At 32.2% G+C, this 15,831-nt stretch overlaps 1 protein-coding gene across 1 annotated transcript; it reads left to right on the forward strand.

Moving 5' to 3' along the window:
- Positions 1-10,367: 10,367 nt before the first annotated feature.
- On the forward strand, positions 10,368-11,926 carry LOC131876041 (putative anthocyanidin reductase). Its single transcript, XM_059220808.1, has 5 exons — positions 10,368-10,497; positions 10,673-10,833; positions 11,003-11,372; positions 11,487-11,691; positions 11,782-11,926. The coding sequence occupies exons 1-5, from the start codon at positions 10,368-10,370 to the stop codon at positions 11,924-11,926; spliced, it is 1,011 nt and encodes a 336-aa protein (XP_059076791.1).
- The last annotated feature ends 3,905 nt before the right edge of the window (positions 11,927-15,831 follow it).

Genomic DNA, 15,831 nt, shown 5'->3' on the forward strand with positions numbered 1-15,831 from the left:
GGTGAAATATTTACTTCCTCAAGTTTATGCCTCTAAGTGAGTACATCCTTCATTGACGTTCTTAATTACCCTCAAGTTCTTTTCTCAAATCTATCAAATATATGATCCAATATATCTACTTTCAAAACCTCAATAATATTTTTCTTCCAAGTGATTATGCATCTATTGCTATCTCAAGTTTGATATTTAGTAAACATGGTAGATAAAATTTCCTTGATCTATGAGAACCCATCACTTGACATCCTTTTTTATTTCCAACTATTCCAACCAACTCAATCTGCTTCATACCTCTTACTTCTATCAATCCATAAGATTTCCAAATTACTATGTATACTTTTATTCAACAAATAATAAGGCAATGATGACGACAGAAAATTTTCTAACATCATAACATATGTTATACAACTACTAGCACAACCTTATACTTAATTATCTCAAATGTGTTTTAATGCCAAAGACTATATATTTTTGGATGTTTAAGACTCCAAAACTTACAAAAGACATATTTCACGGTCACATGATCTCAAAGGTAAAAACTAAGGAAGTAAGATCTCATATAATTGATGAACTAATTTGAATTTATCTATCTACTAAATATGTATATAAAAATTTATTTACCTTTGCAAGGTCTATCCTCTTATTATTCGACACGTTGAATTTACTCAAACTAAAAATTACACAACACATAGTATTGTTTCCTTAACTGACACAACACCTATGCTTGGTACACTCTCCGCTTTTCACACTCTCATACTATCAGGGGTTCACTATGAACATGATAAGGACGAAATGCAATATGCAACCAAAAGACAATGAAATTTTTTAAACATTAGATAAGCCACCATAAAGGTTAAGTGATCAATTTCAACAGTAAATTATAAAATGTGCATAATGAAACATTAAGTCAAGTGTGACCAAGGGTCACAAAATATAAAATTGGCAGCTTGTCCATTTAGAAAATAAAAAGAAAATATAATCAAGTCAAGAAGTCAAAACTAATCCAAAAATCAATGATCAAATAATTCATCAATAAACCAAATAAAGCATCAAACTGAATACATATCAAATATACTAAGTGAATAGGACTAATCACATATTAAGGAGTGTTACAACACCTTGGGGTATCTTTTCGAGAGTGTGCGAGAGAGAGAGTATAAACATAGTACCTACAATTTCATGTTTGAAGATAATGACACAAACTAAAATACAGAGTCCTATGCAGATTTCATCATATCATCCATAATTCCTATCCATATAGTACCTACCTCGTACACTATAGACATAGAATAATATCTTTCGCAAGAGATAAGTTAGAATAATTATCAGTCTAATAAATCAAGCATCTCAAGCATCTAGGTTCTAATAACAACCATCATTTTTATATCAATAAAGTCTCAACCAGAACTTACTATATAAGCACCCAACTCTTACTCAATAAACTATCATCCGATGAATGTGTCCATTAGGTATGTCATTCTAGGAGATACTCTTTCTCAATCTATCCAGGCAACATGTTGATTTTGCAAAAAGCAACTTTACTTAAATCAATCGTTCATAAATGATATCACCCAAATTTATATCTCTTCTCATGCAGTCAATGGGGTACATCCTTTCGATTCATCTAAACTAAATATAGTCGACTCGGTAGGGAGATTCTCATATAGATATTCTTCATCTATCTCCTCAATAGAATAGTCCAACTATTCTTGTCTCCCAAGGGAATGGTAGGTGAGATTTTTGATACCCTACTCAGCTTGATTAGTTATTTCTTCTTTCTTGCTTTAGGAGTTGATCCCTTTCTTCTTTCATCCTAGAAGTAAACAACTGCTTTCCTCAACCTTATCATTCTCATCTTAAATATCCTGAATTCATTTCATAGTAGGAGGGAAATATTTCATCCTTAATCAACCATCCTCCTTCTTCTAGGTCGTTGTCATCAATTCACCTTGAAAAGGCTCCATGCTCCTTTATTTGCAAGTTTCATGCATTAGATATCCAATATAAATTTTGTCAAGCACATGACTTCATTAATGAAGCGGACTCATAGGCCCTAGAGTTATAAACCGCACTCTGATACCAAAATGTAAAGACGTAAATTAATCTATAAGACATAATCTACTTTTTATTCATAAATAAACTCATAGGTCAAGTAAGAAGTCTATTTCATACATAATATAAAACAAGTTAAATAAATTGATAAAACAATCATAGATATCAAAGAGTTAAATACAATTTTCATATAAAATGGAAGGTACAAATTTCTCATTACATATCATTATACCCTACTTAGGCTTTCATATTGTCTTAAGTAATATAAATGCATAAAGAAAGTGAGATACATCTGTATATCTCCAATTTGTGTCGCTTCCTTTCAATCCATCAAATGAAGACAAGAACAAGATTCGGGCACTTTTTCCGCCCAACCTTGAAGATTATGCTTCCCCAGAATTCTTGGTCAATCAAGAATACCCGACCTTGCACGAATTGTTTTAACCAAATAATTCGAAAGACAAGAGGGAATTTGCTGCATGCCTAGATGATACAAGCATTTTCATTTTTCTAATTCTTTTAAGAAATAAGCATTATCATGCAAGGATATGGTAGAGAGCATAAAAAAAGGAATTTCATCTATTTCTATGGATAATTCAATTCATTACTCATCCGAGTATAATGCCATGCATAGCAAAAATAAATAGTTGGAAAAAGAAACTATTCTCTCTAAGATTCCATATTCAGCACTCGTCCCGGAAGGTAACTTTCTATACACAAGCCTATCTATAGCTTGGTTCCCACAAACAAGAATACATTTTAAGAATACAATATTTTGACTAATTGATATAACATCTTCCCTATCACTTTCATAAATTAAACAATATTTTGTTACTTTCACCTAAATGAATACAATCTTTCGTAATTTGAAAAGCAAATATAATTTCATCAAAAATATTCAAATAAATACAAAGTAAGAAGAAGGTGTAACATATGTATGTATCTTACATATAAATTGAATAAAATGAGTACACATTCTTTTATTCAATTATCAAAACATTTAAATAGCGTAATCATTAACATGCATTCCATTTCTTATGGTTTAGAAATCTAAGTTTTATATCGTCTAAGCTCTCTATCTTTCCATGTGTCTTGGTTCATTTACCTCTTTTCTCAAAACATCATATTTAGTTTAATACTAATATGTGACTTTTCATGATTTAAATACTTAACTCACTAATTTTACTAATTTACCATAACAACAATCTAACATGATGAAAATTCATAAAGCACCTATCTATATGGCCTTTTTTTTAATGAGACACCTAATAACCAGCTTTTGTCTTCATGCAAGGATCTAATTTGAAAGTGTAAGTCTTTTCTTATGATATTAAAATAAACTTCACTATTTAATAAGTCATAATCCTAATATTTCATCTTCTTCGCAGTTCAATTTTAGAGTTTCTCTCTCTATCCTCTTACTCTATTTCTATAGGATTGGGTGATCTAATTTCTAAGAGTTTCATTAAGTTTTATCAACAAACTTTCATAAAATATATCATTGTTGCATCTATATTTGCATGATCATAATTTAAACAATTATAAATTGATTCATATTCTGACTCTAACTCTTCCATTAGAATATTTCATAAATCTAAAACTAGATCATTCTTTATCTCCTAAATTTCTTCAACAAAACATACTAGATTTGAGCCTACCTCAAGAAACGTGATCCAGGTCTATAATGATCCTTGATAACTTCAAATTGTCGACAATAAGTCCGGATTCCAATACTTTCCTTCTCGATGCTCTTCTATCTCAGGAGCTCTCTATTCCTAGTCCTTACCCTTTCTATATTCTGAGAATTCCTCTGATAATAATAAAGTAATTAACACTCATTCACGAGCGTAACCCCTAAGTTTGACACCAAATCATAGATGATCATCATTGATCTTTTACAACTCAGTCGTAAACACATCAAAATCTCCACTATTCCATTCTCTCTAATGTCTTGTCGCTCTTCTACATTCTTGCTCTCCTCTATCTTTCTCTCCTCTAACTTCCTATCTTTTTATTTATTTCTCTCTGCTCCAACTTGCTATTTGCTATCTTCCTCTATATCTTTTTTGCCTCCTCTCTATCGAGCCTATGTTGCTATTTAAACTAATATTGTGCTACATTTTCTGCTATTATTTTGGTTTAGACATTGCTATGGGTTCGACACCTTAGCTACATTCTTGACAGGTCTCTCACTTTTCTTCCCCATGCCTACTCCTTCCTAGGAGACTCCCCAGTCCATCTACCTCTTATTTAACTACCTTGTCGACACGTCTAGAGTGCTTGGATCCCTACTGTTATTTTCTGCAGCTTAGTCGACCTCCTCTAGCCTTGGATCGTGGAGGAGATTGTTTGATTTCTCAGTTATCTCCGCGGGAACTGCAGTCTTTCCTACTGCCACTATAAAATGGGAAGAGGTCTACAGTTTTCAAATTACCATGGCACTACGTGCCAAGTCTCTTTCTTCCCCGAACGGTCGCAAGCCACCACATGGAGGGGTTAACTACAGTTTTACTAATTTGACTATTGACTTGTGCATATAAACAACCAGTTACGTAAATAGTGAACTCTCAAGTCTTAATGGCTTCTACGTGGGTTTGACTACGACCCTGACATTAAACCCTATCATCGCATGACATTGTTAGACGTGGCTGCAACAAGGTCGGTGTATTAATTTATTAGACATGGGAGAAAGTGTTTTTTCAACGTGGTTTGCTTTTATTAAAAGGGAGGAGGGTGGTCGCTGGTAATACCGACCCCTCCCTTTAATTAAGGGGGGTGGTCGATATTACTATCGACCACCCTTGTTAACATTATTTTGCATTAAACCGCCACCATCCCTTTCCATCGTTAGGTTTTCAATTAAGTCGCCTTCCAATGGTTATTTTTATTTTATTTTATTTATATTTACATATATATAAATAATGACTTCATTTATATATATTAAATATTAAAAGCGTTAAAAAATTCTTTATTAAACCATTCTAATGATTATATATATATATGATATCGATTTTCATTAAATAATTTAGTTATGCAAATTTATCTACATATTTGATATTCACATACGTACTTATAAGTCTATAATTGAATCATTATTATAACTCTAATACATATATAATACATATACATATTTAATCTCAAATGATTATGTATAGATAAAATAAAATTCATGACGTAATTAGATTCCACAATCATAGAATATTTATATAATAACTATATATATATATATGTACATGATTGAATCAATTTCTCATATACATATATATATTATACTATTACCCAATTTACAAAACTAAACTCATAAGTATGATTTTTTTATACATTTATACACATCTAAACAAAAAGAACATATAAACCCAGGGTCAATATTCGTTTTTGAATCATTTACACATTTCATCTCTTTTAACAATAAAGCATAATATTTCACAATCACTCATACAACTTTGATTTAATTCAATCACCACTCAAATCATGCAATAAATGCACATGTATAAATATTTAAACCAATGTACTACTCATTCCAAGTTCATAATTGTAATGAAAACAAACATTCAAATAAGGTCATTTAAATCGTCCAACATTACAAGATGTAATTTATAATCCTAATGTGATGTGTGAGAGATTCCCCTAGTCTACCGAAGTCATAAGTTAAAAACAACTCTACCTAAGTCATGTTCTCACTGTCAACTTCATTCACCTGTCCCTGCATCACTTGCACTCAATAATTCATCAGCATTGATGATCCCCAATTAAGATAATACTAGATATCGAATTACATATTGCATAAATAAAATGCATACATCATTTTTATTATTTGTATACAACTGAATTATCCTCAAAATGAATGTTCATATCTATTTCAATTTCAATTCATAAATAAAAACCTACATTATATCTCTTACTAACACATTATCAAAAATACGGTTCGTGACAACGTTTCAATATAGATTCGGGAAAATATTAGAGATATTCAAGTTGATGACTAGAGGTTTTCATACACAACCAATTAAGGAAGAATTTAAGAGACATTAAGCCTTGCTCTTGCACAATGCATGTAGTTTTGGGACCGATAGTTTCCTTGTCAATTTGATTGTTTAGATGGCCTCTTGGCCCTCGACTTCATTATTCATGACATCCATCAATGTTTTGGCTCCAAAACAAATATTATTACCACATCTATCCAAAACCACAAACCCAACCCCAAAAGACTTTGTTATCATAAGTATTCTAACATGATTGAAATTCCATACCATTTAATTCAACAATTGAAATAATGGCTATAAGACTCAAGATTAAGTACATGTATTTAAATTAGTTGTCTATATTACATGAATTGTGTTTAACTAATGTGACACGCTGGTAAATCAATAATGAGAGCATAAGAATCCAATAACATCCGTTAAAAAAATAATGATAGAATGATTGGAATCCAATTTTGATTTTATTAAAATCTATATTAGTCATATTGAAAATTAATCTCACGATTTTTTACATTTCTTGAGCTCTCAAATTTTATAGCTTTATGTTTTGTTGTTCACATCAATGCATGATGACTAAGAAAATCTTCTTCACATTAGTCATAATTATGTTTTTTATTGCAAGTAAGATGCAAATCCTAAACCTAAAATGATTGCGAGTTATAAAAACAGTTTTACTACTTCTTGTTTAATGAGTTGAAGGATTTGTAGCAAACCAAATGTTGAAATTTGAGTTGTAAATGCTAGAATACAATCTATAAAATGTTGGAAGGCTTTTTTAAACACATCAGAGAAAAAAAACTCTCTGCAACTAGGGCATGACTTTTGGTATCCTTGGTTGCAGGTCGCATCAAGGTTCAGGGGCTCCCAAGCTGGGTTGGGGAGCCCCTGCTTTTTCTTCGCATCTCCTCTACATTTAATGGAGGTTAATAAAATTGGCTCCCAGATTCCAGACGATCATTTTGCTAGGCCGAACTCTCGAGAAGTTTTTCAAGGTGCGGTTGGTGGGCGTCATTCTTTTCGAAAAGCACTAGAAGGCAACAAGTTTGATTTCCCTGCGGAGGGCAGATTTGAAATCGAGGATGCTGCAATCGAGTCAATGGACCTCAAAGGTAAGGTTCCTACCGGCAAGATTATCATTAAGCCTAATGATTCTATGTCTGTTATTATTTCTAGTGAAATTACCAGGCTTAGGGAGTCTGCCATCTTTCTTGTTGCCTTAGATGTAGACAAGGTCCCGCTTAGACAATTTTTAAATAAATGGTTGTAGGATGTATGGAGCAAGAAATTTGGACTTCATTACTCATATTGTAGAATTATATAAAGAGGTTTATTTGTTTTGTTTTTCAATGACCCTGCTAGCCAAAGTAAATTTTTAGATAAACTATTCTGGAATATTGGTAATGCCTATTTTACGGCTTTAAAATGTTCTCCAGAATCATGTGCGGAAGAGATTATGGCCTTCTCTAACCCTAGATGGGTAGTTATTAAAAATATTCCTCCGTTCTTGTGGAATTTTATCCCTAAGCTTGCCGAACCACTGGGCAAAATTTTGAAGATTGACTCCTCCTCTGCTCTTCTCTCGTACATGGATGCGAGAGCCCTAATTGCTTTTAACCCTGCTTGTGATATCCCTACCGAAATTGAAATTATTGTTGACAAAGTTTCCTATTGTTTCTATTTAGTGGTGTTGGGTGACATTGATGTGTGCTTTGTTTGTAGGAGGGGTGGCCATATTAAAAAGGGTTGCCCGATACTTGCCTCACATAACTCCCGACAATCTGGGCTGCCCAATCCACCTCGCCCCACTCCTTCTCCTTCCCACCCTGAATATGTGCCTCCCTTTCTGCCTCCACCTCTCGTTCCCTCTCCTCAAGCGCCTGCTCCCCCCATTGATGAAAGCATTCAATTTTATAAATAGGCCCTTGCAGAAGCTAAAGATGCGTCTAGTCCTGTCGAATTTGTTTCGATGGTAATAATGGTTCCTCTAAGGAAAATAAGGGACCTAGAACTCAAAATGCTCAACAATTGGTCTTGGAAAAGTTAAAAAGAGTCGTAGAGGCTAGAAAATAGTTGATATTTGTTATCGCCTCTCATAAAGTTGAAATTGACTCTTGTCCAACCTTATCCTCCCACTTTGGATAGGGATACAGGGAAAGAGGAAGGGTCTCCTTCTGCTAATAAAGCCATTAGTGTAGATTTGGGGATAGTGGGATGCTTGTTAGACCCTTCTGGGGGTTGTAATAAAGATTTTTTGAATGCAAGGGATCAAGTCTGTAGCCCTATTTTGGGGTTAAAGTCTTTTAAAACTCTCCTTGAAACTTATGAAGAAATTGGGGGTCCTCCATTAAATATGGACACCCCCAGATCTACTATTGGTGACCCTATTAGTGATAGTGCTCTCATCTTTATACCTTCTACCCCTACCTTGAATGGAGGATTGGAAGGTGTAATGTCTACGGATGTAGATTAATGCTGCTTTGAGATTAACGCTCAAAGTTTCTGTCCAAAGGCTCCTAACTTTGATATGGGATCGGGCGTTGCTAAGGAAGTATTTTTTGATGTCAAATCCAAGAAAGGTAGGAAGAAGAGATCTCCTAGAGTGAATAAAGAAAATAATATTAGGAAGGACTCTCTAGGTCTTGAGCAGATATCTGATTCCAGAAAGAAGAGGGGTAGGCATCACTCTTCAAGTTTAGTTGGGATTAATCTTTCTTCTGATAATGTTGTAGGACCAAAGTGTGATGAAGGGCTCACGCCCTCTATGGATACCTCTCTTTAAATTTGATTATGATGTTCAAGACAATCTCATGGAATATTAGGGGACTTGAATCTCCTGATAGGAAATTTATTGTTAAAAGATTCCTTAGTTTGCAGAATCAGTTAGATTGTCTAATGTTACATGAAGTAAAGGTAGTTGGGTTTACTTTATAGATTGGTCTCAAGTGTATCTGGAAAGACTTTGAGAGAAACTTCTTCATTTGTAAAATATGTCGCCTCCTTGAGACTGTAAATCATGTTTTATTTCACTGTCACTTTGCTAAGGAGGTGTGGAAAATTTTTGGTATAAAAGTTGGTGATAGCTCTGTTTCTTTCTTGGATGCTTGCCTTGGATTCATTAAAGGTTGCAAGAAGATGGCTGGTCTCTTTTGGTCTTGTCTTTCTCTAGAGATTTTATGGCTGATATGGAAATTTCGCAATGATGATGTCTTTACTGGTAAATCTAGGAACCTTACTGAGTCTCTGAGGAGACTCATTTTTCACTTAATTTCCCTACAGGTTACCGTGGTCCTCAGGTTTATTTGAAGGAATTATCTGATGGTTGTACATGGGATCGGGTTGGTAGTAAGTTTGAATAAGCCCTATTGAGGTTCATGCACTAGCTGGAACAAAGACAAGCTAGGATGGATGTTGTTCGTGGAGAAGAAGAACGAATTTGTACCCAAAATGTACACCCTCATGTAGAACAGATTGTTAATGGTCTGATTGAAGTCTGGATGGAAGGGGACCATGGATGGACTGCATGGGTTCCCCTAGCTGGGAACAACAGTTTACCTGATATAGACACGTCATTTGACTGACTATGGGGTGTAGTTCTTTATTGTTTTTGTTCTATGCTACTCCTATGTTTTGTAAGTGTGTATGATGTATTTTTGTAAGTTTTGATTCGTCCCCTGCTGATCTGACTCATGAACTAATGTGGTGAAGATGTAATTTTGACACTTTATATTTAATCCAAAAATTAATCTCACACAAATTAAATATTGAAGTTCACAACTAGATGAATTAAAACTTATTATTTAAAATCTAATTTGAACATTTTGTATAACAATAATATTCTGAATAATGACTCTATAATCTCAATTATTTTTATTACACATTGTAAACAACACCGAAGCTTATATAAGACACAAGAAAGTGACAAACTGCAATTATAGCAAAACCAAGAAATGTCAGTAATACATCCTTGAATTCACCTCGAATGTTACAATAAGCATACAAAAATTCCAAACCAATTAACAATTACAAACATTTTCACAAATTTCAAACTTAAATGACAGTGCATTTTGAATGAGACAGATCATAATTTAAGAGAGAGAGAGAGAAATCCAGAAGTAAAATACAAAACAAATTACTACTTATACAAAATCTCCAAGAAGAGACATTCAATTGTCTAATTCAAAAGAATCATTCAGCCGCTTAACGAAAGTTCTCTGTTTGGACCATCTTCTTGCAAATGGGTTTTAATAATTTAGGTCCAGTTTACCTCAAAATCATCTACCATAGATTACAGAGATCTAGTTCCAGAAAAAACATGTCCTGAGTTTTCCATTTGACGGCATGGAGGAAAAGGGCGAGCAGACTGTAAAACGCGTGTGTGTGACTGGAGCATCAGGATACATCGGATCATGGCTGGTGAAGAATCTTCTGCAAAAGGGTTACACAGTGAATGCCACTCTCAGAGATCCAGGTACTTGATATCCTTACCCTAAAGCTTCTGCCTTTTTTCAGATCTGCCAGATCCTAAACCCTTACCAGTAAATAATGTCTTTTAAAGATTTTATTTTGAAAAAAATTATGCTTAGCGTTTAAATCGAGACTGTTATTTTTAAAATTATAGATGGATTTTTACCAAAAAATTACAGGAGACGAGAGAAAATGTCGGCCTTTGTTAAATCTGGCAGGAGCAGAGGAAAGACTTAAGCTTTTCCAAGCTGATCTGCTGAAAGAGGGAAGCTTTGATTCTGCAGTGGAGGGTTGTGAAGGAGTTTTTCATGTAGCCGGTCCTATGGTTGGAGCATCACCTGTAAGTAATGTATTTTAAAAATTACAGGTTTTTTTTTTTAAATATGAGAATATCTTAATTTGCAGATGAAGTTTATAATTACTATCAATTATTTGAGCATAGATCTTTTAGATGTTTAGATAGATAGTTTTTATTGTGTTGCAAATATAAATTGTTGGTATAATTGCAGGAAGATTTCATAACATGCACTGTAAATGGCATACTTAATGTGATGAAAGCATGCACAAGAGCTAAATCTGTTAGGAGAGTGATTTTCACTTCATCTATTTGTGCTACTTGTCCATTGAATGACAAGGGGGAATTAATTCATTCATACATTGATGAATCATGTTGGAGCCCTCTAAATTTCCTTAAGACTCAAGTACATGGTTCGACTTGGTATATGACTGCAAAGACATTAGCAGAACAGGAAGCCTTTAATTATGGTGCCAAATACAATCTTGAGGTGATAACAGTGCAACTAGCCTTAGTCGTTGGGCCTTGGTTTACAAACACACATGATTTGACATCTTTCCAAGTAATATCTGCCCTAACTGGAGGTATATGTTAATACATTTCGAGTAATTTCTACCCTAATTGGAGGTATAAATCTACATATTGTTGCAAACACTCCCAATTCCCTATATTTCAAATACGATTTGTTTTTTTTGCAGGAGATGATATATACTATGGAGCACTAAGGTTTACCCAATCTGTAATGGGCTCCATACCAATAGTTCATATAGAGGATGCATGCAATGCCCATATATTTTTTATGGAACATTGTAGTGCACAAGGCCGTCATGTTTGCTCTGTTGATTCTACAACACTCAAGTCTCTTAAAGATTTTCTTGCTAAAAATTTAAAGACTTCACTAAAGTAAGTAATTTTTTTTAATTAATTCTTAATTATTTAATTGGTCTAAAGTAGATACATGCTAATAACATTTTTCTTTCATGTTTATTATAGGTTTCATGAGGAGGACTCCTTCAAAAAATATGTACCATTTTCTTCCAAAAAATTATTGGATATGGGCTTCTCTTACAAATATAGTTTGGAACAAGCTTTTGAAGAGGGCATACAATGCGCAAAAGAGAATAAGATTTTGAATTAATAATTCAAAACATTGACCTCTGCTTAAATTAGATCTACTTTAACCACAAACTTTCATTTCCTATAATTATCCTAATAGATATATCATCTAATGTCATAAATTTCTAATGTTGCAATTATCTTGGTTCAATATAAGCTATCATTATGTATACAAAATTTTTCCTATATTTTAAACTATGATATAAGTAGTACAGTAGTAGGCGTTACTATAATGTCGTATGAAGGGTTCATTAGTTAGTAATATGTAGGCTTTAACTATTTTTTTTATTGAAATAAAAATTACATCAAAACAAAATTACAAATATATATGAACAATTCTAGCTAGCATTTTTTTGGGCTTGGTACTACTTTAGAGATATGGATAAATGTAAATTATTCCTTAATGTATTTCATTATGTATTGGGCATTAGTGAAGTAATCTTTTCATTATGGATAACCAAATTCTATAGGGGCATGTGTAGGTGTCAAATTCTGTAGAATCCAATACCTTCAAGTGTTTTAAAAGTGCCTATGTAGAAACATACTTGTTGAATAAGAAATGCTAAATTTTGTCTAGTACGTGTCATTTTTATTGTTTTTGTTTTAGACTTTTCACTATGCTAATCTGGCATAAACGGTAAAGAAAAAATCCTATAGTTCAAAGACTCATACAAATATTTAGGAACTTATATATTATGAGAAAATAGTAATTTATTTATTTACAAAACTTCAATATATGAAGCATTTTATGGTTTGATTCACCTTACATTCAAAAAAACTTTATTCTACACATTAAGATAATTTAAGTAATAGATATTATTTATATATAATGACTTAACCATCTAACATCAAATCATGTAACCAAGAGGGTTGGTCCTTGAGGCTAAATATAGATAACCATCTAGGCCAAATTACTAGAATCTATGTTGAATGTAGTTCAGATAATTAAACAAGAAGCAAAGAGCAAGGTCCCAATGTAGCCTAAAATTAGTCAAAAGAGTTTGAACATTGAATTACAAGATCATTTCAAGTCATAGGTCATGTATCCTAATACGTACTCTACTTCTAAATTAACTAATTACATTAACTACAAGTCTCTAAGTCAATGTACATAAAATGATGAATGGGATCTCAATATTTTTAAGTAGACAATTATTATAAGAAACATTTTGTATTTTCCATTTCACTAGAGTTTTTTCATTAGAGAAAATATAGTGGTCATCTAGGTTACTAAAGAATAACAATACCTAGATATGAAAAATTGAAAGACATGTTGGTGTTTCTAATTGATTATCCTAGAACTCTGATGAAGTAGCCACGTTCAATCAATAGCTTCTATGGTCAGTGATCAACAAACAAAATTCAATCAAGGATTGAAATCCTCTACACTTTTGGACATTTCAATAGGTTGATGCCTAAAATCCTAGAGGTTGGAATCTAGCTTAAAATCATGAATACATTCATATAACAGAAAATTAATCAAACGTAATATTTTTTTGGTTTTATGTTATCTTTTACATTTGGTGTGTGCTAAATAAGGCACTTGTCCTATTTGGAATGTACCAAATAGGGTGAGAACCTTATTTGGCATGTGCCAAATAGCTTAATGGGGGTCAAAAAGTATTGGCATCTTTTTGGTCCCCCATCTTGGTGCACATGCCCTTACAAGATGTGTGTTAAAAAAAAATAAGGGTTGTAATTATGGAAAATAAAATTAGAAAAGGTTACTCTTTCTAACATTTTTTCAAGATTAGTAAATTACATAGTAGTGAAGATCTTCTCGTACAAAAAGGATTGAAAGCTTAAATATGAAGACACTAAAATTAATGAATGGGATGATAAAGACCTTCTTGACGGATGCATTTGTTGATCCTCTTTTATTTTATGTGAATTCTTATTTTATAAATATTGCATCTTTTTTTTAATACTTTCTTCATTTTTAGTTTTTAGTTTTATCTCTTATCTAAGAATATCTAATAGATGTCACTTGTGCCCATATGATACTTGTTACATTTCCTCTACCTAGAAAAGTACTCTTTATGTTATTATTATTGATTATGTTTTTAATTTCATCGAATATTTCTCAATACTTTTGGACCTTAATATTATCATATTAAAACTTACATGCTTATATTTTATATTACATCTATACATATGTACATATATTAGCTAATATTATGGTAATTGTTTGTCTTCACCATTAGGAGAAGATTTTGGAGCACATCATATCATTTTTCACATGATAATATCTTGATGTATCAAATGATGCTTATTATATAATGATATATATGTCAATATTACATTATTCTTCAATATGCATGATCCTATGTTTTAACCTATTATTAATTCATGCATATTAGATCACTAACATTCTCTTATGTCTATGGTTGCAATTTTATCTCTAAAGGATAATCATATATTTTCACTAAGCTTGTTATTGTTAAAATAGTTTTTTGCAATTGATACATCATATTTTTCCTTGGTCTAGAATGGTTATACATACATACATACCATACATACGTTATCATAAGAGACCTTTTTTTTATTGTTATCATGACCTAATTTCCATGATCCTACATCATTAATATCTTTTAAAGTTATAATGATATACTCTATGATCTTGCCCCCCTTTTACTTGTGTACAAACCACCTATTGACATCAATTACTAAGTGTTGTTCATGATTTTTTCATTTCTTATTAGATGATCCTCATTGAATCACATATGGTGGATGTCAATAGGTAAGAGGGGAGTCAAAAAGGTCCATGTCAAAACTATCTAATGGATGAAGAATAGATGAAAAATAATAGTGACTGAATTGTGCACTCTAGTTTGAAGAGCATAGTATGGGGCATTTCCACCTAGTAAGTTTATGAGTAGAGTCCACATCAAGATACCAAAAAAGGATACAAAGTATTCATTCCACAACTTAAAGATAGTAATAAGAATGAAAGCCACTCATATAGCATTAATATAATAAAATATAGAGAAATATTTTCCTCCTAACTCTCAAGCATAGTGAATTTCTTATTGCAAATGAATCTCCATGAAGACATTGTTATTGTAATGATTTTAGTATGATTGAAATTTTGTAACATTTAATTCAACAATTTGCATCATGGCTACACGACTCAAGATGAATTATGTACCTAAATTAGTTGTCTATAATACATTTCATCTATGTGTTAATTATGTTTAAATAATGTGATACAATGATAAACCAATAATGAGATTGGTAAAATCCAATAACATCCATTGAAAAAAGTGGTGATAGAGGTATTGAAATCTAATATCTGCTTTATTAAAAACTAATGTTAACCATACTAAAAACTAACCTCAAGCAAATTAAAAATTAAAGACGACAATGTTGAAATCCACTATTACACAACTTAAAAATTAAAATTGGTTATATTTGAATCCAATTTTAACATTTTATATACTAATAATATTCTTAAATATAATCTCAAATATTTTTTTTAGGCATTGTGAACAACAATGAAAGTTATATAATACATAAACAAATTAAAATAATAATAAACATCCAAAACTGTGAATAAGGCTGGGGTCCCATAAAAGAGGACTTCCTAAAAAATAGAAGGGGAGCAGCTGAAATTTTTTAGGAAAATTTTAGAACTTAAAGGCACCTCATGAAACCCTACCTAATTCCAACTCAAATATTACAATAAAAACACACAATTACTCTTAGTGCGCATTGTAAATAACAACAACAAACACATAAAGACAGAGAACGTGACAAACTTCAACTATAATATAACAAGAACTAAGAAGTTTGAATAATGCCGCCTTAATTTCCTGCCAAATGTTACACAAATACCAAAGCAAGCGAAAACTAGAAACAAATCCATTCAGCTGCTTCACGATGTTCATTTTGGACCATCTTCTCATAAATGGATCTCAATATTTTATG

The sequence above is a fragment of the Cryptomeria japonica genome, chromosome 5, assembly GCF_030272615.1.
Source record: "Cryptomeria japonica chromosome 5, Sugi_1.0, whole genome shotgun sequence".
NCBI lineage: Eukaryota > Viridiplantae > Streptophyta > Pinopsida > Cupressales > Cupressaceae > Cryptomeria > Cryptomeria japonica.

What these genes read in the sequence shown, in the direction of transcription:
- LOC131876041 (XM_059220808.1), top strand. Translation starts at nt 10,368, where the DNA reads ATGGAGGAAAAGGGCGAGCAGACTGTAAAACGCGTGTGTGTGACTGGA. An exon ending in TGCCACTCTCAGAGATCCAG is followed by an intron (nt 10,498 to 10,672) that starts GTACTTGATATC and finishes AAAAAATTACAG; the next exon opens with GAGACGAGAGAAAATGTCGG. An exon ending in AATTTAAAGACTTCACTAAA is followed by an intron (nt 11,692 to 11,781) that starts GTAAGTAATTTT and finishes TGTTTATTATAG; the next exon opens with GTTTCATGAGGAGGACTCCT.